We start from the raw sequence: 26,349 nt of genomic DNA on the forward strand, positions 1-26,349 counted from the left end.
CTGTTTCGCTCGAAACGTCTCACCATAGGGTCAAAGCTCTTACTCTACAAGATAATGATCTTGCCAGTCCTCATATATTCCTCGGAAACTTGGGTTCTTAGCATGAAAAATTACGACCTCTTGGCTGCATTCGGGAGAAGATTCCTCTGAAGAATTTCCGCCTCCCTACATAAGGATGGATGATTCCGTAGCCTACATAACGACAAAATCTATGAGTGATACCACGACGGATAAATCCGGCTCAACAGGTTACGGCGGGCGAGTCATTTAATCCTTATGGATGAGGATGAACCAGCCCAGAAAGTCTATAAGGGCAATATCTATGGTAGCAAAAGAAGACCCTGCCTGAGAACGAGCAATGGTGTAGATCAGGACGCCAGACATCTTTTAGGAATAACGAATTGGTGGACCTCGACGAAAAACCGGAATGCCTGGAGTTCCTTACTAAGGCAAGCCTAGACCGGATACCGGTTGTTGCGCCGTTGATGACAATGATGAATTACCGTCGCGGCCAAAGATCCGCAATGATTTTTCTGTCTATAAAATTTTGAAGAATGCACTGGGAGCTGAATCTCCTGTATATAGTTTTCTTGCTCCGTGGTTGTTCGGTGTTCCGAGTGTTGACGAGAATCTGAGACAATGACTACCGCTTCACCATGATGGCGACAATGATGTCGCGTTGAATCAGTAACATAATCACGTTCAAAATTTGGACATTCCCAATCGAGATGGGGTTGTATTCGCTGTGGAAAAGTTGCGAGAAAGATGTCTTGGATGGCATGGACATATTACATATTTGCTAAGATTGGCCTGAACATTGAAGTCAATGGGAGGCGACTAAAAGGCCGACCAAAACAGCGACGGCTTGATACGCTAGATGGTAATTCGAAAGCCTCTCAACTCCAACTGCACAAAGTGCCGAACACCATCTAGACGCACTGACCCCGCTACCTAACAAGATAAAAACTAAAAAGAAGACAAGTTTAGTAAAGCATGAATGACATCTTGAAATAAGATACCAGTGATCCATGTTTTTTGCCCGATCTTCAAAATGCTGGTTATCGGCCTTTGTTTGCAGACTGGGGTCCCTATTTTGATGAATCTGGGCCTTTATATCAATAAATATATTTTTTGAGTTCAATAAAATTGTTAATATGAGCGAACGTTTCTTTACTTGTTATGGGATTATCTTTTGAACAATATTTCTATATTTGTGTTGTTAGCATTAATGTCTATTCTATTTACTATTTGTATTGGGTGACAAACGTTTTAGTGCGGTTGACTGCCACCGTAGTATCACAAAATGCTTTTGTTACTTATTCAAATTATGTTAATATCGGAACGGTTGCCACTCTCACACCAAAATGTACTTTATTATTATTTTTCAAGGTAAAGTGATGTGGAGCGAAGTTAAAATAGTAAAAGTAATAAGGAGAATATACTGTTGTTGTTAAAATTTCTAACGAATGATTTACCGGCCATCAATACAGTGTGAATACCGACTAACAATAAAAATCATAAAATCGTTAGTACACAAGCATTGTCATCTATGAGTCAAATTTCCATCCACAATAAGATCCAACAATGTATGACTGTCCTTATTAGCCTGACAGCTACAAACTGGCAACTTTAGAAACCAATTGGATTCCCATAAAACCACTGTCAATCGTGAACAAGTGTAGAATTGTAGTTTTGAGTGCGTGTCACATCTGACACGACACGGTTCTTCGTCTTCTAGATTTGTTTCGAGTCCAATAGTAGATTGTGCTAGGTCTGCCACAATCCTTCATCAGATCAACTATCTTGAAATCCTAGTCGTAACGCGCAGTTTACCCGATAATTGATAAATTGTAAAATGAGTGATGCAGTGGTGGAATCGGTCGCGCAAGCCGCGGAAAATATAACGGAGACGATCACAAATGCAAAGACCCCATCGACTCCTGAAGGGATGGCTGTCGCCTACGGGAGCCTCGTCATAATGGCCATCCTGCCGATTTTCTTCGGGTCGCGACGTTCTGTCGAGCATCATAAAATCAAGAAGGTAAATTTCTACAACGAGATGCGAGTTGATAAGGTACTTTCGTTGTTGGAAGGAATCGCCGGCTGAGACCGGGGGGAAAACCAATGCCCGGGAAAAGTTCAAGGTTGTTTTGATTGATTACGACAAACTGTGGATTACGCCAGGCGAAATCATATCTGTCTGTCGGGATTTCTGCACCACGTCAGAATTCTTGAGACAAGAAACTTTCACTTTTGGTGTTGGCTGAGCTTGAAATAAGAGCGTGAGTGGCTCGGTGGCTCCCCTGACTTGCAAATTGATTTGTTAAGTGGATCAGTTGCCACGTACGAAATAGTTGACCGTACTTATCACTTACGCTCGTTGCGGTAGTTCGACTTGAAAAAAATCGCTACTGCCACGCGATGAATATAAATGATGCAACTTTCCTGCAAAGTCAATTGCAAATCATGGGTTTGTTGGTGCATTAAACGGCAATTATCAACGGAGGGAGCTGTAAATCGTCAAATAGTGGCCAAAGTATATACATTTCTAGACACTGGCAACTAATGGCGGGAAGTTAGGAGCACAACATAAACATTGTGAGTGCTTATCGCGCGTTTTATATCGTTGGGAATTCGGGAGGATTAAACTCTCGCTTCCGCGAGACCCAACGAACGAGACGCAGTTCAATTATTCACTTCAAACGTGAGCCCTAAACTATCTCTTGGGAAGAACTTTTCTGTTGAACCCTTCCAGGATCAATATTTGAATGCGTCAAGTGAACAGTGATTAGTTTTCGACGTCGATTTTGTGATTCTGTTGGAGGAGGAAATTATTATGGACTGGCGACAGTATCTCATGTATAGTTTTAAATGTATTATTGGTAATGTCTTTTACAAAAGGCTCCGCTATCAATTTGCTTTGGTGAAAACCGGCGAAGAATTACAAATATCGTCAGAGGTGTAATCAATGGCTTAACCGCAGTCACTCAAACAGTTGATCGCAATTTTTGAATTTTTGATTTGAAACGCAATAGTACAGAAGCTAGCCATGCTATTTTTTCCAAAAATGCTCTATTATACAGACCAGCTCGAAAATTAAAAGAAAAACGTTTAAGACAATCCTAATTTCTTATAATTTCTAATTTCCAGGCATTTTTAACAATAATAGAAATGTTCCGTATTTATATAAAAAAAATATAATTTATTAAATAACGAGGAAAGTAAATTACAAACATTCGGAAGTGAAGAAATCGTTTATTGCGAATTCCTGGTCTTCGGAGTCGCTCGTCATTCCACCTCCCGACGCCGCCCATTACATCCCACAACAATCAGGAATCCTTACATTGTATATTGTGTCATTTGGAAAACTCATGATCTACCTGATCCAGAAGTTTTAACAGTTCTTTGGTTCCTGTCTAAATATTAAAATAGCAAGAGGAATATTAACTTTCTCTTAAAAGTAAGATACAAGAACCGAAGAAGCTGAACCCCAAGTGGGTTTTAAAAACAGAATAGCTTTGTGGGTTTAACCAATGCCAGCGTAAAGCCTGATGAAGCCGGCGGGAAAGGGGGTTAAAGTTTTAAGCATAAGCTCCATACCAACCTTTTAGAAGAAACAGACCATGAGCTTAATAACAACGTACGGTATTGGATACCGTCATTCTGTAAAAATCATTTTCTTTAATTTTGGATGCCTTTTGAATTCGCTTTCTTTTAAAACATTCTGCATTTGTTATCATTTTGGAGCCTTCTATTTCATTTTTCAGGATTATTATGGACTAAGTGTTATTTGGCGGACAGACACGCTTTTCTGTCTGCCGAAGTATTCACTGGCAACTGTTTACTGGCAACTGTTCAACGATGAAGATTAAATAATGCAATATTGTCGCAATCGCGTAAGACCCTCTTTTACCAATTTCTTTATACTTCAAATAGGTTCTCCTTCTTCTTTAGCCTTTGCTCCGTCCAGAACCATCATTTTCTCGTTTTGGTCTTTTTCGCCATTTTTTTGTGTCAACGGCATGATCTGGATGTAATCGCGATGCGTTCAAATCACCATCCAGCGTGTCAAGCCATCGTTGTTTCGGCCAGTCGTTTTCCATCGACTTCGATGTTCAGACCAATCTTCGGCAAATGCATTCTCGTTAACGCGAATTATATGACGATATCCTTGAAGACGCCTCTCTTGTGATTTTTCGACGATCGGTACAATCCCATATCGATCGCGGATATCCTCATTTCAGATATGACGGCGGGTTACGTCTGGTGCAAAATCTTTGCTCCGTTTATATAATCGGCCAACATTTAGAACCATGGAGGATGACAGGATGGAAAAAAACTGCGGTAAATCTTGTATTTCAGACGATCGTTGATGCGTCGATCAGAAAGAACGTCAGTTGTTGAACGCGACTTCATTCTGGTCCGCAATTCACCTATGGCTGCTAGTATTGATCCGAGAAATTTAAATCGCTCGTTTCTAGAAAGGTCACTACCACTGCCAGTGATGTTGCCTGATCCATTGGGTTCGGTGGTCAAAAATTCTGTATCAGATGATCATCCCATTTTTGAACAAGTTTGTCGTGATCAGCTTTGCTAGGAGACGCTAGGAAAACATCTGCATAAAGTAGTGTATAGGGCGGTGGATGTTGGATATTCCACGTGACAGTGTCCATAACAATAACAAAAATGATCCTCGAACAAGATCTACTGAAGATTTGCCCATTTGTGGAAAATTTTATTAGTTGCAATTGTCGTTGCAGGCGAATTTCAAAAAGCAAGTTTGGGATTTCCGGAAACGGACTTAATGCATAGATAAGGGATTTTAAAGTCTGATGCGTTGGAATGCCGCTGTAGCAACTACAGTCATTTGGGTGTAGTGGTGTAGTCGTGGAGTCACGCTTTCGTCTTTTCTCCTTTCGAGAGGCTTTCAAATCGTCTAAAGTATCAAGATCGACATCGATGGTTTGGTCTGTCTTTTGGTCGTCTCCAATGGGAGACGTGTTTCATTGTCATTATCCCCATCTGCGCAACAACCGGTATCCGGTCCAGGCCTCCGTTAGTAAGGAACTCCAGACACTCCAGTTTTGTGCCGGGTTCCACCAATTTAATTTCCCTAAAAGCTGTCCGGCGTCCTGAACTACGCCATTGCTCCAACTCAGGCAATGTTTGCCTCGTCTTCTTTTTCTACCATAGATTTTGCCCTTATAGACTTTCCGGGCTGGATTATTCTCATCCGTACGGAGTAGGTGAACTGCCCACCGCAACCTGTTGAGTTGGTTTTTATCCACAACCAGACGATCGTGGTATTGCTCATAGATTTCCTCATTATGTATGCTACGAAATCGGCTATCCTCATGTAGGGGGCCAAAAATTCTTCGGCGGTTTCTTCTCTCGAATGCGGCCAAGAGTTCGCAGTTTGTTTTTTTTACTTAGAACTCAGATCTCCAAGAAATAGAAATACATAAGGACTTACCTTATGGTGAGACGTATCGAACGAAACAGGTCTTGTAAGCTGAAACAGGCTCTGTTGGCAACCAACAACCGTGCGCGGATTTCATCGTCGTAGCTGTTATCGGTTGTGATTTTCGACCCTAGATAGGAGAAATTATCAACAGTCTCAAAGTTCTATTCTCCTATCCTTATACTTCCTGTTTGACCAGTGCGGTTTGATGTTGTTGGTTGGTTGTTTTCGATGCTGACGTTGCCATCATATACTTCGTCTTACCTTCATTGATGTGCAGCCCCAGATCTCGCGCCGCCTGCTCGATCAGGATGAAAGCAGTTTGTATGCTGTCATAGGCGGCTTTAAAGTCGATGAAAAGATGGTGCAACTGGTGTCCATATTCCAACAGTTTTTCCATCGCTTGCTGCAGAGAAAAAATCTGGTCCGTTGCTCATTTGCCTGGAGTGAAGCCCCATTAGTATGGGCCAATGATGTTCTTGGCGTATGGAGCTATCCGGCCTAGCAAGATAGTGGAGAATATCTTATAGATGGTACTCAGCAACGTGATACCTCTATAATTGCTGCACTGTGGGATATCTCCCTTTTTATGTATGAGACAGATAATGCCTCGTTGCCAATCGTCAGGCATTGATTCGCTGTCCCACACCTTGAGCACAAGTTGATGAACTACTTGGTGTAATTGGTCGCTCTTTATTGGGACAGGGTGTCGGCTAGCTGCATGGCAGCTTCATCTCTGTACAGGGAGTGCACGTTCCATGAGATAATATGCACATCGTTATTCTTTTTTCGTTGCCGGGTTCGTCCTTGTAAAATCCATCCAGTCCGAGGTTCCTGTTGTGGCTTCATAACAAGTTGTTTTCCGTGTAGGATTATGAGCCTTATCCAACCCCCAACCTGGAGGACCAGTTGGTACAATTTGTCCCCTTTTATGCGCGGGAGACTCGCCTTCATGCTTCTCCATCTGCAGCTTTTCGTTAAGAAAGAGCTCCCAGCGGTCACTACGTGGAAGTGGAGGTAGGGTTTGATAGTAGAGCTGTTGGTCCAGCTGGTGTCTTCTAGGTTTTATGCTTTATCGCGGGTACCAATCCACGTTTCGCCCTGGGACCTATACTACCCTTTGACCACCAAAGGGCCTTGCCTTCATTAATGTGCAACTCAAGATCTCGCGTCTGCTCGATCTCGATGAAGGTAGACTGTAAATCTCGCGTTGTGTTTCCCATAATGTCAATATCGTTAACATAGGCCAGCAGTTGGGTGGACTTGAAGAGCATGGTGCTTCTCGCATTTACATCTGCATCGCGAATCATTTTCTCCAGGGCCAGGTTAAAGAGGACGCATGATAGGTTTGCTTGGTGCTACTTTTATCGGACCTCGCACATTGGTTAGAGTCAGGCTAGTCAGTCTTATCAATTTCTATAATTACTGCACTGCGCGATATCCCCCTTTTAATGTATGGGACAGATAATGCCTCGTTGTCAGTCGTCTGGCATTGATTCGCTGTCCCACACCATGAGCATCAGTTGATGAACCGAGTGTAGTTGCCTCTATATTTAACCAATTCGGCTGTAATTCCATCGAGTCCTGGCGACTTATGGTTTTTAAGCCGATGGATTGTTTCTTCTAGGTTAGTTGTGGCAGCATTTGTCCGTCGATAATATCAAGTTGCCAAACAAAAATCAAAATGATCCTTTCATCGCCGATAAATAGAGCAAATTCCAAACTATAGATGAGGAGTAGCATGAACACATGGCCATAAAGAAAAAATCTAAGCTCGTGGTGAAAATTATGCGTGTTTCAATTCCAAACCAACAACAAAATTCCAGATCTGTGGGTATTCATTTTTTTCTCCTTCTCTCTTCATCCCTGAATAATTTAAAGGTATACTGCATACCTCCCATGAACAGCATCATCCTGATTAACATTGCTATCTTTGGCGTTATTCGCTGCCGTGGTTTGCTGAAGATTGGGTACATCGTTATACATGATGTTCTCAATAGCCGGCGCAGTACAGAGTCATGTTGGGGGAAACTGTTGCGATAATACTCTCCTTGCCTGCATTATTCATATCAATCTTCACAAGTTTAGCTGAGCCAATAAACTATTTTATGGTTTCAATAATGAAATCGCGTCACGAAAATCAGACTGTCAAATTGAAAAGCTTCCAGGTCGTCAATCATCTAGAGCTTCAGCATTTTCCCTATAGCCCAAAAGATATATGAGACAGTAAGAAGATAGGTACCAACGTAAGTTTCTACTCTCACAATGATCACTGGTATTTACTTTTCTATACAATGCTTGCCTTGTACAACTTGGCAAACATATTCGGTCTTATCGAGTTTGCGTTCGGGACACGAAAATTTGTTTCGTTATGTCCTACTATATTATGGAATTCCCGCCTTGAGGGAGTAACACTTGAACCAATATAAAATGGATCATAACTCTCTAGAGAACCTCCGCAAACTTATATTCGTCTTTGAACAGAGTCTTTTCAGGGGTCTCATTCAATTTGCTGCACAACCTACTTATAGGCTTGTTCTTTCCTTCTTAATTAATCTTATTTACCACCTTTTACGCATCCATCCGGGTTTGATAGTGATCCGAGCCAAGGTTAGCTAATTCACTATTCCACAAACACATTGCACAGTGCCTTTTCAACTTCAGATATTGTTTGTTTTATTAAATCTTTATTGAAAATAAAGTTAGACTTTCAAGAGGTTTCCAAATAGGCATTTGAGCTTTAACAACAAATACAAATCGTTGCATTTATTGAATTTAGTGAAAACGCACTATATCTCAACGATATGATCGTTATATTGGCACCACTTCATTCAGAAATCGGCATCTAAATGCAGCTCAACTGGACAACACTTACAAGAAGTTGTCAGTTCACAGGTCTGCAAATTGTTTAAAATTGATAGCAGCTCGTATTCAGTTCGCTCGGTAACATATGAATTGGACAATGGAGCAATGGGCAGCAGTGGGTACGTGATACATATGATATCTCATAAGTAATATCACTATAAAGTGTAATATCACATTACCATTATCGAGTGCCAACTAAATATTGCCAAACGTAACAATGTCACCTAACATCCCGCATTACCAAAAGGATGGTGATATTACTTCTATGATAGGTAACGTTTTGTAATATGATATTCCTTTACAAAACGTCACCTAACATCATTACTGTTCGTAGTACAAGTGGCATCGGCAGTTGTCAAGAGCCGAGCTGAGCATCGTCGTCGAATCTATTGTAGTTATGATTGCCTGTTCTTTTGGTTGAATTTGGGCTAAAAAATGATTTCAAGTGCTTGTGAATATGGGGATGCAAATTCGAACCTTAATTGATTTTTAATTTTATCGCTTGTCGGCTGTTGATTGATATTTGTATGGCCTTGGTCTATTTAATATTTCCTAGTACAAGTGGCAGAGCCGATTGTAGAGTGCCAATGTCGACATCAGTTCCAAATCTGTCCTTTCGGCTGGTTTTGGTGTGAAAAGATGATTTCGATTTTGTGTCCAAGCAAGATCTAGCCTTAATGAAGGCAGGGCAGTTGTGGTAGTTTGCTAAGTGGGACGGAAACCACAACTTATATACGAAGGATTTTTTCTTTCTTGAAATTCTCTATGTTTATGGCCACGCATCGGTACGACATATTATAATTTGATGCGACATTACCAAGCCTCTGTGCCTCCGGATAGCTCAGTGGTTGAAGTACGAAGCTGTCGTACGGAAGGTTGTGGTTCAAATCTCACTGGTATTAGAGGGATTTGTATCGTGACTTGACGCACTGATATCAGTCGACTCAGCTGTGAATGAGTACCTGAGTCAAATCACGGGTGAGCGCAACGTTGACAGCTTCAAAAGTGCGAATTTTAGAAAGCTTGCCAGATTGGTCTAAATGTAACTGAGAAGAGCTGCAGCTCTTTCTGATCGCATCATGGTTTCGAAAATACGAACAGCTATTGACACTATTATCCCCAGACGATGAGGTTCTTCGTCACTAGAGTAAGAATTATCTAACTCTCTTATAACGAGATTATTCTGCCTATTTGTTGGGAGAGCAAATGTGGAGAAAGGGTGGTTGCTTTCTTCAAAGATTTTTTGCCGAGTCTTGTGGTTAGAATTTGAATTGAAGTGGGGTTCAAGAAGAGCGTTGTTTGGGAGGCTTTCTAAAACTTCTTGCGCAATTTTTTTGGTTATCTGGGGGTATGTTTTCAGTGTAATGGGAGAATTTTTTTGATGTAGGGATTTAAAGGTTTTGCGTCGTAATTTAAGAAAAAATAAAAAAATCAATTTCGTCTCCTTAGACAGTGCAGAATTCTGCGTTTTGGAAAGTCGAATGGGTTTCTCGTCTTCTCCATTGAAGAAATTACATGTTTGAGGTCCGACATATAAATCCTCCTCTCGTTGCGAGACGCGTATCCAAGTAGATGATTCGACAATTTCTTTCCAGCGTGTGCTTAGGAATGAATCATCAGATTGTATTGTTCAATGACTCGTATTATTTCGAGTATTTTTCTCAAACACGGGTCTCGAAACTCATGCTTAGTTAGATCTTCGCAAAAGGGTTTCGTATATTAACTTCACTTCATTTTAATGTTACTGGCAGCGAAGGTGGATCTAGCATTCTTAATGTGTCGGTTAACATATATTGATCAACGCCTTTGATGTTTTGTCGAACTTTGGTTTTGTTGGTGTTAATCTTCAATCCGACTCCGCTCGCGTTCTCCAAATTCCAACCCATTTGGCCAAAGTCGATGTCATGAGAGAGAAAATAAAGTTATAGTTATTAGCTTAGTCGGGGTGTTTGAGGAACGACACCATGATCTATTAACGCCCTCCGCGTTGCTCAGATAGGGCAGCACAAAGAATGTCACCGATGACGAGAAGGAATAGTATCAGCGACAACACAATTTGGACTTCGAATTTATCTGAAATATTACTTCGATGCAACACATGACATTTTGCGATATCAATAGCTAATAATAGCTATTAGTTGATTGGGAATGCCACTTCCTGTTGACGGTGTTGAAGTTTTTCCTGAGATCGATGAGAAGCAGTTGAAGCGGAAATACGAACTGATCAGATTGCTCCAAAATCATCCCTTGGGCGTTGATGGGGTCAGTGCAGGAGAGGATCCAGAGCGGGAACCAACCTGCTACTGCCGATTAGGCTTCCGAAGTTCCAGGATAATGTTGCCCATTCGTTTCTCATCGGCAGGAAGCTTACAAATACCTCTCCAATTATTTCATTTAAGATACTTGTCTTTTATTTCTGCACTCTCTGGTCTCAGATTCCCAGAATGATGTAGATATAGCAGCTTTACAGGGGCTACAACAAACAAGCCCAGTGGCACAGCGATTTCACTTTCGATTGAAAAGCAGTTCGTATCCTCATGTTACGGTAATTAACTGTTTCATCCACAAAAGGTAGAACTTCATCGGATATTATTCGCTTATGAAATATACCTTCCATCTATTTAGCTGGGGGACAATGGCAGACCTCTCATCATGGTCATGAAGAAATGATGTTCATTTCCTCATGATATTGTCAAGCAAAGTGTTTGCAGAGGGCAAATTCAGTTTACCTATCACGATTCAATATTACCTTTAGGAACTCCTTTAGATTGTATTCTGCTGCTTACAGGAAACCTCCTTATACTTTGTATCGGAAGTCTCCGTGCCCGATTGAAGTGTTCCTGAAACTTTCACTGAAATTGGTGTGAGCGAACGTTCTGGAGAGCCTCGACACGGTCGTCAAGGAACATTCGCATATTCCAATCATAAGTCGTTAACGGAAGTAAAAAGTCGTCCGCCTCCAAGGTATAGTAGTCGTTTCTAAAGTAGAATATTTGGGATTTGCAGTTTGCTGGCCCACACATCTCCACCCCTTTTAGTTGCCGTTTACGACAAGTCGGAAACAGTGAATGAATAATAAAACCCTCAACTCTCAGGGGAGAGACTGATCTGCTGGATTAATAGTAAAAACATAATTTCCCTGATCATCTTCATTGGAGTTAGAAAGTGAATCTTCTGAACCTTTAAACATTTCTGTTACACTTTGCGCTTTCATTCATCCGAAACTTCCGTTTTATTTACGTTGCATTCTTTAGAATATTCTTGCCATAGGACTTCCATGTTTTGGATGAAATAAATATCTCCAAAATTTTGTCGGAAAGTTTCCCTATGAACGTGGAAATTCCAATCTAAACATTGAATCCTTTCTTTACCTAAGTTCTATTATCGGAAACTGTATTTCATTACAACGTTCGTTTCTTTTTCTTCGTTAATCGTTTTATTGAGGACGATTTTTTGAAGAGGCTCAGGCGCGATGAAATTAAAAAAATGAACGACAATAAATTGGACTCTTACGAAAGTTATTTCTCCGGAAAAGAGAATCATAAAAATCAACTTAGCACAAACATGCACAAATATCTATTCTTATTAATACCAAGCAGGATAATGTATTTGTATTTGAATTGTATTTGATGCAATTAAGGTCCGTCCGGTGATGGGCTAGTTTCAATAGGAGTAAAAATAGCATGACATGATGTGTATATTGCCCATAAAGTGGAATGGTCGCGCACTGGAAAATTGTTAGACAGGAAAATCATAAAAGCTTCACCTCACCTGCAGGACGCAATTTCCGGTTTTTGTTTGCATTCTACCTCGATAAAATTTGCTCCACTTTGTCAGAACACTAATGCACCCTTTTATTAACGTTTCCTGTTTCTACTTTCAGCAAACAGGAGAAAAGGCTGACACGATGACATCAAAGGATGCGATGATGTTCCCGGTAATAGCATCAGGAGCTCTCGTCGCGCTCTATCTATTCTTCAAAATCTTCTCGAAGGAATATGTGAATCTACTTTTAACAGGATACTTCTTCTTCCTGGGTGTGATTGCCCTATCCCATCTTCTTAGCCCAATTATCGGATCACTAATACCAACAGCCATTCCAAAAATACCATTCCATTTGCTTTTCACACAAGGCGAAGGCAAAGAGAAGAAGGATATTGTCAATTATAAGTTTTCGACGCACGACATCATCTGTCTCATCATCTCCATTGTAATTGGCGTGTGGTATTTGTACAAGAAACATTGGATTGCGAACAATCTATTTGGCGTTGCTTTTGCCGTGAACGGTGTGGAGCTGCTACATTTGAATAATGTTGTGACCGGATGTATCCTACTTGGTGGACTTTTTGTCTACGATATTTTCTGGGTGTTCGGTACAAACGTAATGGTGACTGTGGCCAAAAGCTTCGAAGCCCCAATTAAATTGGTATTTCCTCAAGATCTTATCACTAATGGCTTGAATGCTTCGAATTTTGCCATGTTGGGTTTAGGAGATATCGTTATTCCTGGTATATTCATCGCTCTCCTGTTGCGATATGACCATAGTCTGAAGCGCAAAAGCAACACGTATTTCATTAGTACATTAATCGCTTATTTCCTGGGCTTGATGGCAACTATTTTTGTTATGCATGTATTCAAACATGCCCAACCCGCTCTCCTGTATTTAGTTCCAGCTTGCTTGGCTACACCATTGGCAATTGCATTAATTAAAGGAGATCTCAAGACTTTGTTCGCGTGAGTATTGTTTAATATTCTTGTTTTTTTCTTTACTATGTGCTTTATGGAAGTTTGATTTTCTCTTCGAAGCACATTTCAAATTTTATTATTTTTCACCTCATCTAACCATACTTTCCCTTCCAGCTATGAAGACCATCCAGAAGATAAAACTAAAGACAAAGAAGAGAAGGAAAAGAAGAAAGATTCAAAAAAATCCAAGTAAATGCTGTCTTCTATTGAACCCGTATATTTTTCATTTTTTCGAAAAATGGGTACCCTAATACTTAAAATCAATGCAAAAGCTAAACAAATCAGACAAAGCTACAAATTCCCGGATAATATGTTTCAATTTGAGACATCTTCCCCCACAAGTGACCGTGTCGTTTTTCGGTAACTGATAAAAAGATTGAAGAAAAGTGCTTGCATAATGGTCGGAAAATTCGGGTCATTTATATTCATATTTACAATTTTGTTAAACTTCTTTTAGAAAAAAATGTGTGTTTATTTAAGGAAAACATGCTTTTTACAAAAGACACAAAAAAATTGAATAATAATCATGTGAAATTACAAATATTCTTTGTTTTGCTTTATTTTTTCAAAAGGTGAGTTTAGGATATTTATAAGAAGTTATGAAAGGAGTTAGAGGCGGACGTATAAATTTCGATCCAGTTGTTTGTTGCTTTTTGTTGTATATATATTTTCCAAAAAAATTCGCTTCCAAATTGTATCAGAAAGTATTTATTTAAGGCCAAGATGAAGAGAAAAAAAGTACTTATTTTATAAATAAAAGAGTATTATGGAATAAAATAAATAATAGTGAAAATGTAACGTAAAATATTGATGAGCTTTTTATTTATGTATGCTGCCATGTTGATGTTTATCATAGTTTTTTACTCCAGCCTTCTTTCGGTTAGCATTAAATGTTAGATCATTTGCTTAGACTTCTATCTTATGGGCATTAACATTTTAGAGACGTAGTCTTAAAACAAAATATTTTTCTTTTTGTTACATCACATTTAGAGCCTGATTAGCATATAAAGTAATATCCCCAATTTTTTTTAACATTTTCAATTTGCTCTACACTTCGTTCCACCTTTCTTGGGCTGCTTGTGATGAATTGTTTTTCTTTCATCCCATTGCGCTAGTAGTTACTACTGCTTTTAATTCAATTTAGTGTTTAAGGTTTTGTTTGCAAAACAAAACCTTATTAAAATCGGTTTAATGTCTGTCTGTCACATGCACTTTTCTCAGAAACGGCTACATCAATTGACAAGAAATTTGATGAGAAGGTGGAAACTATGGACACCCAGACTTGTGGTGAGTGATATCCTTCTGCGTTGAGATTAAGGGGGCATGCAAAAGGATGGTATAATTTTTTTTTTTTTCAACGTATATAGTCATGTTGGATATCAAAGGAAAGGTCTCGAATAGTACTTTTTAATGCCGGTCTTAGTTTTGACATTTGTTACAAAGGCGGGGAGTGGGAGGGGTGGAAAGTAATGATATATTTAACGGACCCATTTTCAGAAACTACCCAACCGAAAATCTGAAAAAAATCATGAAGCTGCATCTATGATATATGGTGTCCAGGCCTCAATACTCTCCATATCCATATTAGTATAGCATATAATATAAAGTATATTATCTCCAAGTTTGATCAAAATCATACTATTACTAACAAAGGTACATAGCTCAAAGTTGACATTACCGTGTAAATTTACTGGAACTAAATATCAATATCACACTAAAGTGAGTAGTCTGACATGTTAAATGCATATACATAATGGGCTGCGTACAAATCGGATAGTTCTTCACTCAAATATACTAACAGAAGAAACAAACAAAACCTTTCATACGCGAAGCGCCGAGCTTCCGGTTTCCCGATTTGTTAACTCATATTATGGCTGATCACTAAATGCTAACAAGAGATATATTTCGTAACCGTTTGGCAGCGTAAACAGTTACAGCGGACTAAGTGAATTAGTAAAGGAGTTGGTGTTAGTTCCACAAGTTATATGAAAACTGGTAGATCTTCTATATAATAAATCGGCTATATATATTATGTTATCATCCACGTAGAGTGTCCTTGTGAAAGAGTAAAATGGGTTATTTTTGTGTAAAACAAAACCTTATTAAAATCGATTCACTGCCTGTCTGTCACATGCAATTTTCTCCAAAATAGCTAAACCGGTTCGAACGATCGATGGTGGACATATGGGAACTATGAAATCCCACGCATACATTGAGTGACATAAATTTGCGTGCAGTTTAAAGGGGAGCTCCCCATACATGTAAAGGGGGGATGTACAAATTTTTTTCATTGAATATAGTCATGTGGGGTATCGAATGAAAGATCACAATTAGTACTTTCCGAATCTGATATTAGTTTTGACGTGAAAATTGCGCGAGTAAGAAGTTAAAGTGAGACTGAACTTATTTTTGGAAACTCCCAACCCACAAATCTTAACGGACATCCCTTATCATTCCTAAATTCCACTCAAGATCTCGAAGTCATTGGCTCGAAGTCACCAATCGAGTAGTGAAATTGTCAGGCTTTATACTTCACTCCTCCTCTGCTCTTGACTCTATCCAACCCTTCTTAGATACCTTCAATTCTCACGTGAGGAATACCCTCGAGCACTGTTCTGTAATTTTATCACCTTCCTGTAACTGTGATTCACCCGTTCCCTCCTCTTTAAGAAAAACTTTCCTTGCGTGGACAAGCCCTCCGGTTTCCCCGTAATGCACATTTTTAAAACGTTCTTCGGGTCTGATGGTCTACTCCGCCGCTAACGACATCACCTGCCGTCCTGCGTCTTATAACGCACGTAGTGCAGACATTTTTAACGTGCCCTTTAGTAGAGCTCGAAGTCTACTTCCATTCCCCGATTCCTAAGCATTGCGAAATTCAACGCACAACAGCTTGTCCTTTTAACTTCGCTTCTTTAAGTAGTTTTAAGTATAGGATAAGATTATTGCTTTCTCCTCCTTTTGAGGACAATAAGTATTTGGAGTTTACTCCGTTTATTGTCCATTAAATAAATTAAGGTTTCATGGACATCATGCTTTCTGGCGGGGCCACATAGATATTGGAAAGGCGTACAGTCAAACGCCCCGTAAATATTCACGAGCACCCCCATCGCGTACTCAGGTTTTAGAGTTGGTACCTCTATCTTCGATACTAAGGAATGAAGAACAGACTCACAACATTTTCCACAATTGTGGTTTTCATTTAGTGGGGCGTTCGGCTCAGCGCCTTCTCACGAATGTGACGCCCGAACAGTCTCTCCAGACATTTTGGGGAAAATGATGTTAAGCTGATTTGTCTGACGCTGTTTGGCTGTGAATAGTCGTTTTTCCCAAGGTTTAGGTATGAAGACTATTTTAAATTTTTGCCTAGAGGTAAGCACGTAGTTTAGAGCATGATATCCTCGAAAAATATTTCTTAAAAGTTGTTCTAAGTGCTCTATACACCCCATCAGTATGGATGGATAAATGCCTTCCATGCCAGCTGCCTTGAAGTGTTCCAAGGATAGTATAGTAGCCGCCGCTTGTGCAATGTCCTAATTTCTCTTGCTGCCCTTTCGAGTTGAACGATTTGCAGGAAGCGCCAACTAGCCTCTTCCACTTCTGTCACCTGTTCTCCCGAGTATTTACAGAGTGTTTACAAACTCGACTCTGGAGTTCCTGAAAGTTCCATTCTTTTCAAAAACAATAAATACAAATATGTGATAAGTAAGCGGAGGCAACTAAGGAAAGGTTTTAACATGCTGCAAATTAATTTGACTTATATTTGTGTTTGTAGACATAAGTGCAGTCTAATGTGAAAACTGATGCTAACTGAAGAGTCTGTTCACCAGGGTTACCAGCTTATCCCCAACTTCCGCCGAATGTTTCGCTTTCTTGCGTCCGATTTCTCTGGTTGTTGCCACACTTGGTGGTGTAGCAACGCTCATGTCCTCACTCCCAATAAGCTTTGCGTTCCTTTGCAGTATCTTCCGTTGTCGTCGGCTGGAACCCTTCCAAGGTTCACGGTGTTCGAGCTGCATGGATCCGCTTCCACATACCGCATTACATTATCAGCTTTCTTTTCCTTCTCTTCCGCTTCTACCAGGAGAAACGGGAGAGAAGGATTGGTTGGCAAGATTAAGCCTGTAATCCTCTACGGCTGAAGTTTCCTTCTGTCGAGCCTTCCTATTTCCTTTTGGAAGAATTAAGCAACAGTGTTACCGATAAATCGGCTGTAGTCAAGTTCTTCTTATTAGGGGAAAACCATATTAGGTTTTTAGAGTCGTTTTTTTATAGATCGTTCCTTTAGATTTTATGAGCAAAGAACCGAGCGGTTATCGGGTACAGACTCGGCCTCAACACCCACGAGGTAGTCGCTTTATGCTCTTACGTAATCTTGTAACGCAATGTAAATAGCGTACATATTTATAATTACTTGGCGTCAGCCCATTTCAGGAAGTATTTGTAATTAAGAGTCGGAAATGTCTTCATATCCAAAAAGCGACTTAAAAAAAATGCCAAATTCCTTTTTTAACTCAAAAATTAATGAACCGACCACTATGAAAATCAGAGGTATGATTCTTTATCAAATTACCAAGAATATGAACTAATAATTGGGATTATATTTTAAGGAAGCCCGTTTTTGCATAATTATTGAAAAAAAATTTGATTATTTTTACTTGAATTGGGGTTAATATTCTTAGAAAGTAAGTCACATAAAAATTAAATTATTAGACGGACTGATGCCCTGAAATTTTGTTATTTTTGGCTCGAAAAATTCTCAAAAGTTGTTCGAAATATGATTAATATAATGTCTAAATTTAATTGAATTCCAATTACTTTTTCCTACTAAAATTACGCGAAAATAAGCGTTTTAATGTGTTCTCCCCCTAAGGGAGTTGTTGTACCCTCCTTTCTAACTAACCGTGCCGTAGACATTGGATGCAGGCTTTAAATTGAAGTGGAGAGCATGTCTTCCACAAATTTCTCTGGGGAAGCATGTATGACATATCCACTGTCACTGGAATCTCAAGGCTGTTGAGTAAGTTTCGGGTTTCTTTCTTGTTTTCATTTTTATCATATAGCCTCTTTTTCTCTAACCAGGTTTGCATCAAAAAGCCTTTGCACAGTCAAAATTTGAGTTATTGTTGAAAAATAGGAAAAAAGTTGTCAATTTTTCCCAGCTTTCTTTCGGAAAATTAAGGGTCCTTATCACACTCAAAATAGGGTACAAGATAAAAATTTATTTGGATGGTATTGAATATGCTGTTTTTTGTTCGTACACGGAGGGACTCGCACCCATTAAACAGCACACCCGGCCTCTTCAGTCCCAAACCTGCCTGATCACCACTTCGGTATTTCTCGCAGTGGTTTACCTCTAGATCCTTACGCGTCTGCCTCTTTCGGCTTTCCTTCGCATTGCTCTCTTCACCCGCTAGTTCTCTATTTTAACATCCACGAATTCTTCGAAATAAGTGCCTACGCAACTATACTCTTCTGAATCAATTTCGGTCGGTTCAGGTTCCCTTTATCTATGAATTTCGCGCAGCGAAGTTCAGTGCTGTGTATCTAGTTCGAATGGATACATATATTGCCTGCAACAACTAAAGTGTTCTGAGGTGAACTGGGTATTATTGTAGTCGGTCTCCTCTCAAACCATTATCTAATATTCGGAATACTTCCACTGACCCGTCTCATCTGGGTTGCCAGCATAAGAATCACCTACTTCTGACTCTCAGAGGCTGCAAGCACCTCCGCCCCGACAGGCGATGGCTTCAGTGAAATGGATCTCTGACTGTGTTTCGGCCCACGGGGAATCTCTTCGAAGTGCCGTGAAGGTATCGAATGCCTATTGGCTCGTGTAATCAAAGTGCACCCTAAAGGTAAAATTGGCAGTCAACCATATTTGATAACAGATATGGTCGAATGTCGAAGCCTAACAATTTGCAGCCAGGATGTCGCCCCTTGCATTGTCTTCGATACGTATATTCTCAGCCAAGTCATGCACAAAATCGAAAATCGTAGCCTCTGGAACGGGAAAAACAAGCATTCCATTATAGCCCGGATTTCGTATTAGCGGGCCCAGTACCGAGCTTTGCGGTGCTCCGTGGTGATGGTGAACTTCCCGTCTTGTACCAGTGAATTTCCTCGGAACGTTAATTCCTAACCACACTCATGCAGGGACACCTATTTCAACCAACATGCTTTCAAATCGGGTTTAATTGAATATGATTCACTTTCAACGCCAACATGGTATAGCACTTGGTTTTGCCATCGTGCAGTAAGCGCGGGGACAGGTTGTTGCCACTTTTGATTATGGGTAGTGACCCGAGAAGTCTTTTAGCTTTCTCTATTCCATCCAGGGCGATAAGATGCTGAGTCTCTAGGTGGTTCGAGAAGCACTACTAAGTCTTCTTTTTCCACTGCGCCGGGAATATCCCTTCTTTTAGGCAAACGTCGAAGGCGTCAGCGAATATGTCAGGCCTAAAATGTTCTACCTACTTTAAAGCTTTGTTGGAAACACTGTCCAAACTTGGGTCTTATTGTCACCGATCCTGCCAACAGTTCCTCGTTGGTAACCGGAAGTATTGTGAATTCGACCATTGAGTGCGTCTCGTTGTTTTATTAATCTTTGCCATCATATAACGACGCGCTCAAGGGTTTATGTCGACACTCTCTTCTGGATTTCCCTGTAAGCCTCCCGTATGAAAACATGCAGTTCGCAATGTTGCGGCTCCGTTGTTCCACCAATGGTCGCTCACTTGGGAGGGGTCCGGGATATATCGGACTAAAGTGCCATCCGAGCAGTCCACCGGCCTTTCTTCCACTGGAACTTGATTTCTATAGATTGCCTGGTGGTCACTCTGAGTATCCTAAATAATGTGCCAAGCCACTTTCCTGGCTAAAGTGGCGACCACGTACGTGAACATGCCACACGAAATGGAATTGAAGGGCTTTCGCGTTTCGTGTGTATTTGAGGTGCAGAGATTATGTGATCGGGCGGAGAAGAGGATTAACACTTGATAAAAAGACCCAGATTCTTATTTTACCATTTTTTATATTTTCTTAAAAAGTTTTAATGCAAGAATTAGAATTTCTTGAAACTCTTCTTTGCGCCCGCACCCTTTGTCACCTTAAGAACGTTGAAGTGGACTGTCTTTGAGAGTGGTCGGCATTCTCCAATTGTGACAATGTCTCCAAGCTCCACATCCCTGCAAGAAACAAAAATCTAGCGTTAATGCCGGCACGGAAACGAATTACTTTTTTCATATTATTAGAGAGAGAAATCAGTATATTTGGTTTAGAAAAATGTGGTTCTCATCAACTATGTTTATGAAGACCGTCATGATTTTTTCATCATTTTGATAAGAAAACTTCCGAGGAAAGCAATTCAATGAAAAATACTAACCTGAAGCATGGCGACAAGTGCACGCTCATGTTCTTGTGCCTCTTCTCGAATCTGCTGTATTTGCGGACATAATGCAAGTAGTCTCGTCGGATGACGATGGTGTTTTGCATCTTCATCTTACGAACAGTTCCGGTGAGGATACGACCGCGTACTCGTACGTTGCCGGTGAAGGGACATTTTTTGTCAATGTAGGTTCCCTCAATGGCCTGTGTAGAGAAAATATGCAATTATTTTATGGAAAAGCAAGCGGTTGGGTTTAATGTACTTACATCACGTGGAGTTTTGAATCCTAGACCAACATCGCGATGCCGCCGGAGGGTCTTCTTCTTGGAGTACCCTGGCTTTTGCTTGCGGTTCAAGTTAATTCCAAATTGCTTTTGGAAAGCCCTCTCGTTCTATTTATGAGTGCAAAATTGAAGATAGAGCGATGGTTAGTTAGCGCAAACTAAGTATGGAATATTTCATAGAATATTGCCAGTGAAATTGAGCGGTTTTTGACTCGTTTCTTCGGAACAGAATCAAGGTTATGTTCAATTGTAACTTTTTTGAAACAGAATACATTTTCTCCGTGTAGTTTAACTCAAATCCAATTAATAAACCGTGTTACTTAAAGTGGTTACAACCAAGGAACCTTTGAATTGAATAACGAAAAGTAAAGAATAAATCCGACATCAACATAGACAACACATGGCACAGAAATGTCAATGCCGGGAGATATTTTCCGATATTGCTGTTCTACAGAAACTTTTCAATAAAGAAACGCAAATAATTTAAAAACCGACATCTTATTTCACAGGCAATTAAACAAGAGCTTACTCAGCACTACATTATAAGCAGAAAACTACAAAATTGTGAAGAACGAATCGCGACACATACCTGATCGGCCATACTGATTTACAGAAAGAACTCTGACAGGGCGGAAGCTCGCCACTGAACCTCTCATCGCTATGAAGAGTACGTTCAAAGTCAAATCGGCGACTAGAACGATTTGTTACAGTTGATGCCTTGAATGTAGAACAGGGAAAATAGCAATAGATTAAACCTCCACATTATCATTTTGCGTTCGTATATTATTTAAATAACGATTAAGTAATAAAAATTCATACGTAAAAGGTAAAGAAATTGAAGTGAAGGTAACTATGCAGAAATGCGAAATTTATCGATTTCGATGTGAAATATTTGAATTCCGTTGTAATAATCTCGATCTTCGCAATTTCAACGGCGTTCGTGAAAATTTCAAAATTTAATTCACCAGGTGAAAGGGAGACCTGTGCTACTTATGGCAATATGTAATTGGATGACAGATGGCGACAGTATTATAATCTGAAAAATTTACTGAATAATGATTCGCTACATCCGGTTTTGGTTAATGGTAGTATAATTGAAATAATTAAAACTTGTTTCTTTTTCGTTGGTGTGAATTTTTATTCTTGCAAATATCGATATTTCGGGAACCACTTCATCAGTGCTGGAAACACCGCATAATTTCACTCGGGTAGTATAATGTAACGGAAATACAACACTTCACTTCTAAAATTAGCTCAATCTGGTCGTAATTGTTTGCACCGTCAAATTATTGTTGATGCATGTATTATTATTATTCTGTTAAAGGAACGTCGCACCGCGTCCTTAAAGAGCTATTGTGCCCCTGAAGCCTGCATACCATTAAAGGAAGTGTTCATAGCAAAAACTCAGAAGAGCCTTCGATTGTACAAAATAATCGACTAACACTTTGCCATATCGGTGAACATTCTGCAAATATTCTTTTGTAAATGTAAACGAGTTTTTAAGAAATCGAAGATTCGGTACTAAAACAATAGCTTATCAGGTGTTTTCTTAACATGGCTCTGCGAATACCATGACTACCTGCTATATTAGCTTTCATACCTCACACTGAAAAGGTATTCGGATTATATTAATCGAGAGAGGGAGTTAAAGACCCGCAGAACTTCTAATGTTTGCATTTTTTTGCGTTTTAAAAATTCATCGCAACAAAAAATATTATTTTCAATATTTTAAAAGCAATAGAAAGATTAAAAAGTCCCTAGAAGAGAAGATGCAATTGGAAGTGGATAGGTCGCACATTAAAGAGGGGCCACAATTCCATTGCTGGCTATACTATGGTGTGGAACTCACTTCCTCATGATGGTCGATGTATTGGCCGCCCCAAGAGCACTTGGCGCAGAACAGTAAAGAAGGAATGCGGGCATCTCGGGAGGTCCTAGTGGACTGAAGCGTATTTCAAAGGACTGGGTGCGATATGCCCCATCAAGCGGTGACTGGCAATCATATATTGAGAGTGGTTAGCGTATTATTGTCTTCCAATATAATTAATTCATTGACTTCTTTGCTAGGCACATATAATTTTATGGTCTTATTTTGGAAGTAAAAAGGTTGATTTTCCTCTAAGTATTTTTCTGCTATTTGTCTTGCTGTATATATCATTTCGCTATTGCTTAGGGTCACTTGCTAGCTAGTTTTTCCACTAATTTTCCTTCCTCATTCTTATGCAAAAATTCACTATTGGTTTGTTTTGCATAACTTCACTAGCAACTTTTTCTGACTTCCACAATTATGCTAAATGAAACCTCAACAGATTGACAGAGAATGAAGAAATACTAGGGTCTCCACCTTAGTCGACGAGGCAGGACAGGTGCCGATCTTGTCGAGAAATGAGTAAAGGTTTTTGATACATAGACAGCGTCAGTACGCAAGTAAATTAGTAAGAACAAAACAAATACATGTATGCACACTAAATATTGGTACCCTCACTAGAAAGGCATAGAAACTTGCAACTTCGGGATTTACGCTTCAAAAGAAACCTGATGATGTGGTGCCAAAAGCAACGGCATAAAACGTGATAAAAATGGCAATAAACTTCCCGATTTTGGTAGCCCAAGGACTCAATATAGTTTCGGTATTGCCAGCTCAGAGGGTTTCCGTCATTGAAGAAGTCGAACGTTTTAATGATCGATTAATGAAGCTTACCATTATATTAGTCGATCACAAGATTCACTTCTCCACCACATAGGGATTACAATCAGGTCGATCCGATGCAGGGAAAGATGCCTTCTGGCAACTTCGCGACATTGTTCAAATAACCGGGAATCAAGCCGGGTTTGCCAAGAACTGGGAAACTACTAATGGAACAAAGCTGCGCGGTAACTCATGAAGAAACATTGTGAGAAGCATAACTGTTTGACCGTATGTCACACGAACTCATCTTGTATGCTCTACGGCAACAACTAGTACCAGAAGAACTCGTGCGTTGGGCTAAATTGCTCTACTACGATCTGAAAAGTAAAGTGCAAAATGTGGCGGTTCATTAAGGGAGTGCTTTCTTATCTCTCCTCTGTATTCTTGTTATGGGCGCTGTCACACGCACAGCGTACTATACACTGCTTTATGCAGATGTTGATTTCCCCGCGTCTTATGGTAAAGCACATCTAGAGCAACTTGTTTAAAAATGATATGATCGCCTCATGTAACACAGTCTTAGATTGAATCTGAATAAAACAGAATGTTTGACGATCGGTCCTAATGAAACAGGCACTATCACTCTTAGTGGCAATGACTTGCCCAGACCCGAATAACTTAAATAACTCGGATCAATGCTATCCGCCAAGGTTGAACTGCGATATGAAATCGCTTCAGGCATTAGCACAACTTGGATGTGGCGTTCGAAAACTAGCGTTCTTTGTGATCGACTTTGACCGCTGCGGTGAATCGCCTGACGCAGGTGAAATGTTAAAATGACTGGCGGTTGACTAACCGCGTAAATAGGATGGTGAGATTTCGGAACAATGCATATTCGATTCAGAAATGAAATGGAGGCCATCATCATATATTATCGTCATATTAAAAATGTTTACTGTTAAAGAAGACGTCGTTTTACCTGTACTATTTGGATTAGTGGTATACACATCATTTGAACCCCGCAATCCTGGATTGTGCTGAGTTTTAAGAATTGAATATGATGAAGAGTACAATTGAAAATTAAGTGGTATTGGATAAATGTGCACTAACAAGTATCAAATATCGGTGGAATGAATTTTATAATAGAAATTGAATCAGTATTTTCAACATGCATGTATTGTATATCATAAATATTTACCAATAGTTTAATTCCCTTCTTTTTCATCCCTTCCTCTCCCAATATATAACTCTTCTCATTGCTGTTGTTTTAAATTCCTTTGCTTATATACTATCTTCTTACAACTCCAAACTGTTGTCCGCTTTTCAGCATCAAATACTGTTACAATGCCGAGGTAGAGCGCGTACTTCAACCGTGGCTCTTCATTCAACCGCCGCGGTTGAAGCTTTGTTGCGGGCTAGTGTAAGAATGCGCGGTTGCATATAAAAATTAAAGCGCGAACCCTAATCTTGAATTTCCGACACTCGCTACAAACATTCGAATCTTATAACAGTTAACTTCAGTTTAAAATCGTTACAAATAAAAACATAGAATGATTTTTCTCCCCATAAAATCCACAGAATTGCGATGTTATTTGACAAGGTTATCAGACACTAGTCAAACTGACAGCTCCACCAGATTCGCTCAGCTTTTATTGCTCGTGGGCGACATTAATTAGGAGGTTTTCCGGCGCTAGGAAAATGTCGTTTAAAAAAGACTTAAAGTTATTAATAAAACCTTATTATTGGGTTAATATTCTCCTGAGTTTTTCATACATAATCGCGAAACGCACACCACTCTTGTGTAATTACTTGTTTAATTTGAAAGCGGAGGAACGATGCGAACTGGATGGACGTGAAACCGAAATTTTATTCTTTCTCGTTATTGTTATTATGATTCGAACCCGAAAAACCGGAAGCGTGACTATGATCAATTATCTGACGTCTTCGTTCATCTATACGAAAATAGCGAACTTGATTTTATGGTCGTACGGGGATGTCCGCTATGGAGCCCTGTTCCTGTGTATTTTTATCCTGATTGGCCTAGTTTTGCCGGAGCCGACCTACAGTGGACCTGAGCATATCACATATTTCCGCAATGCGACGTCTTTCGAGGAAGAAATGAATCGTGACAAGAGGATCTGTTGGATCGTATGCTTTTTCACCGTGTGGAATCCGGCTTGCGTCAACTTTGCGCCTATTTTCTCCTCCTTGTCTGCTGAGTATCACTTGGACAACTTTAAATTTGGCAAAATCGATGTTGGAAGGGACCCAAGCGCCGCACAAAAGTTCCATATTTCAGACAGTTCCTTCTCGAAGCAACTGCCTACAGTGATATTATTCCAGAACGGCAAGGAAGTTGACCGCAGACCGACCGTTGACTCCAAGGGCAAATTGCAAAAGTTTTTCTTCTCCGAGGACAACGTGAAGGCTGCTTTGAATTTGAACAACATTTACAAGGAAAGCAAGGAAAGTGCCAGCAAAGCGATCAAGGCAAATAAGGCTGAGAAGAAGACGAACTGAACATTTGCAGCTCCAGCGTGAATGTTGAGACTCAATGATTTACCAAAATATTATTTCATTTCGATTGTATTTTAGGCTAGATTTAAGTTGTGCAATGCAAACAGTTTAATTTATAAAATAAATTATTGAAACACACGAACTTTTGCGTCTGGTGGTTTTGTTTTCGCTTGAAATTGTGATTAGCATGTGGTTGCTAATGAGTTCTAGTCAGCGAATGGGGTTCGTGCTGTGCTGCACAACGAATTGAGGTTCCAGCGCTACGAACTCTCACTTTCATGGAGTGGAAAATACAATGGCTATACATATTACGAAAGTAGCTTAGCGCATAGATTTTATGCATTTAGGATGAGATTGAGAGAGAAATTTCGAACTGCAGAAGGAACAAGGTATTTATTACTGGAAGAAGTGAATGCTACTCCGAGGCAAACTGAAAAAATTAACACCGACTGGACAA

General features: G+C 39.9%; 3 protein-coding genes across 3 annotated transcripts; 2 read left to right on the plus strand and 1 right to left on the minus strand.

Annotated features, from left to right (window-relative positions):
* The first annotated feature begins 1,855 nt into the window (after window positions 1–1,855).
* On the plus strand, window positions 1,856–13,615 carry LOC119654477 (minor histocompatibility antigen H13). Its single transcript, XM_038059896.1, has 3 exons — window positions 1,856–2,041; window positions 12,210–13,060; window positions 13,187–13,615. Exons 1-3 carry the CDS (start codon window positions 1,856–1,858, stop codon window positions 13,263–13,265), a joined length of 1,116 nt encoding a protein of 371 aa, XP_037915824.1. The 3' UTR covers window positions 13,266–13,615.
* A 6,473-nt stretch (window positions 13,616–20,088) lies between these two features.
* Window positions 20,089–21,447, minus strand: LOC119654879 (40S ribosomal protein S11). Its single transcript, XM_038060486.1, has 4 exons — window positions 21,336–21,447; window positions 20,729–20,854; window positions 20,460–20,665; window positions 20,089–20,262 (listed from the first exon to the last, which is right to left on the minus strand). The coding sequence occupies exons 1-4, from the start codon at window positions 21,345–21,347 to the stop codon at window positions 20,139–20,141; spliced, it is 468 nt and encodes a 155-aa protein (XP_037916414.1). The 5' UTR covers window positions 21,348–21,447; the 3' UTR covers window positions 20,089–20,138.
* A 3,526-nt stretch (window positions 21,448–24,973) lies between these two features.
* LOC119654878 (thioredoxin-related transmembrane protein 2 homolog) lies at window positions 24,974–26,034 on the plus strand. The gene has a single exon (XM_038060485.1). It carries the CDS (start codon window positions 25,074–25,076, stop codon window positions 25,893–25,895), a length of 822 nt encoding a protein of 273 aa, XP_037916413.1. The 5' UTR covers window positions 24,974–25,073; the 3' UTR covers window positions 25,896–26,034.
* The last annotated feature ends 315 nt before the right edge of the window (window positions 26,035–26,349 follow it).

This window comes from Hermetia illucens, chromosome 4 (genome assembly GCF_905115235.1).
Source record: "Hermetia illucens chromosome 4, iHerIll2.2.curated.20191125, whole genome shotgun sequence".
Classification (NCBI taxonomy): Eukaryota; Metazoa; Arthropoda; class Insecta; order Diptera; family Stratiomyidae; genus Hermetia; species Hermetia illucens.

Excerpts from the sequence above, each read along its gene's own strand:
- LOC119654879 (XM_038060486.1), bottom strand. Across the intron at positions 20,666-20,728 it reads GATTCAAAACTCCACGTGAT|GCCATTGAGGGAACCTACAT; the intron begins GTAAGTACATTA and ends TTCTCTACACAG. Across the intron at positions 20,263-20,459 it reads CACTTGTCGCCATGCTTCAG|GGATGTGGAGCTTGGAGACA; the intron begins GTTAGTATTTTT and ends TGTTTCTTGCAG.
- LOC119654477 (XM_038059896.1), top strand. The coding sequence starts at position 1,856 with ATGAGTGATGCAGTGGTGGAATCGGTCGCGCAAGCCGCGGAAAATATA. Across the intron at positions 2,042-12,209 it reads AGCATCATAAAATCAAGAAG|CAAACAGGAGAAAAGGCTGA; the intron begins GTAAATTTCTAC and ends TTCTACTTTCAG. Across the intron at positions 13,061-13,186 it reads GATCTCAAGACTTTGTTCGC|CTATGAAGACCATCCAGAAG; the intron begins GTGAGTATTGTT and ends TTTCCCTTCCAG.
- LOC119654878 (XM_038060485.1), top strand. The coding sequence starts at position 25,074 with ATGTCGTTTAAAAAAGACTTAAAGTTATTAATAAAACCTTATTATTGG.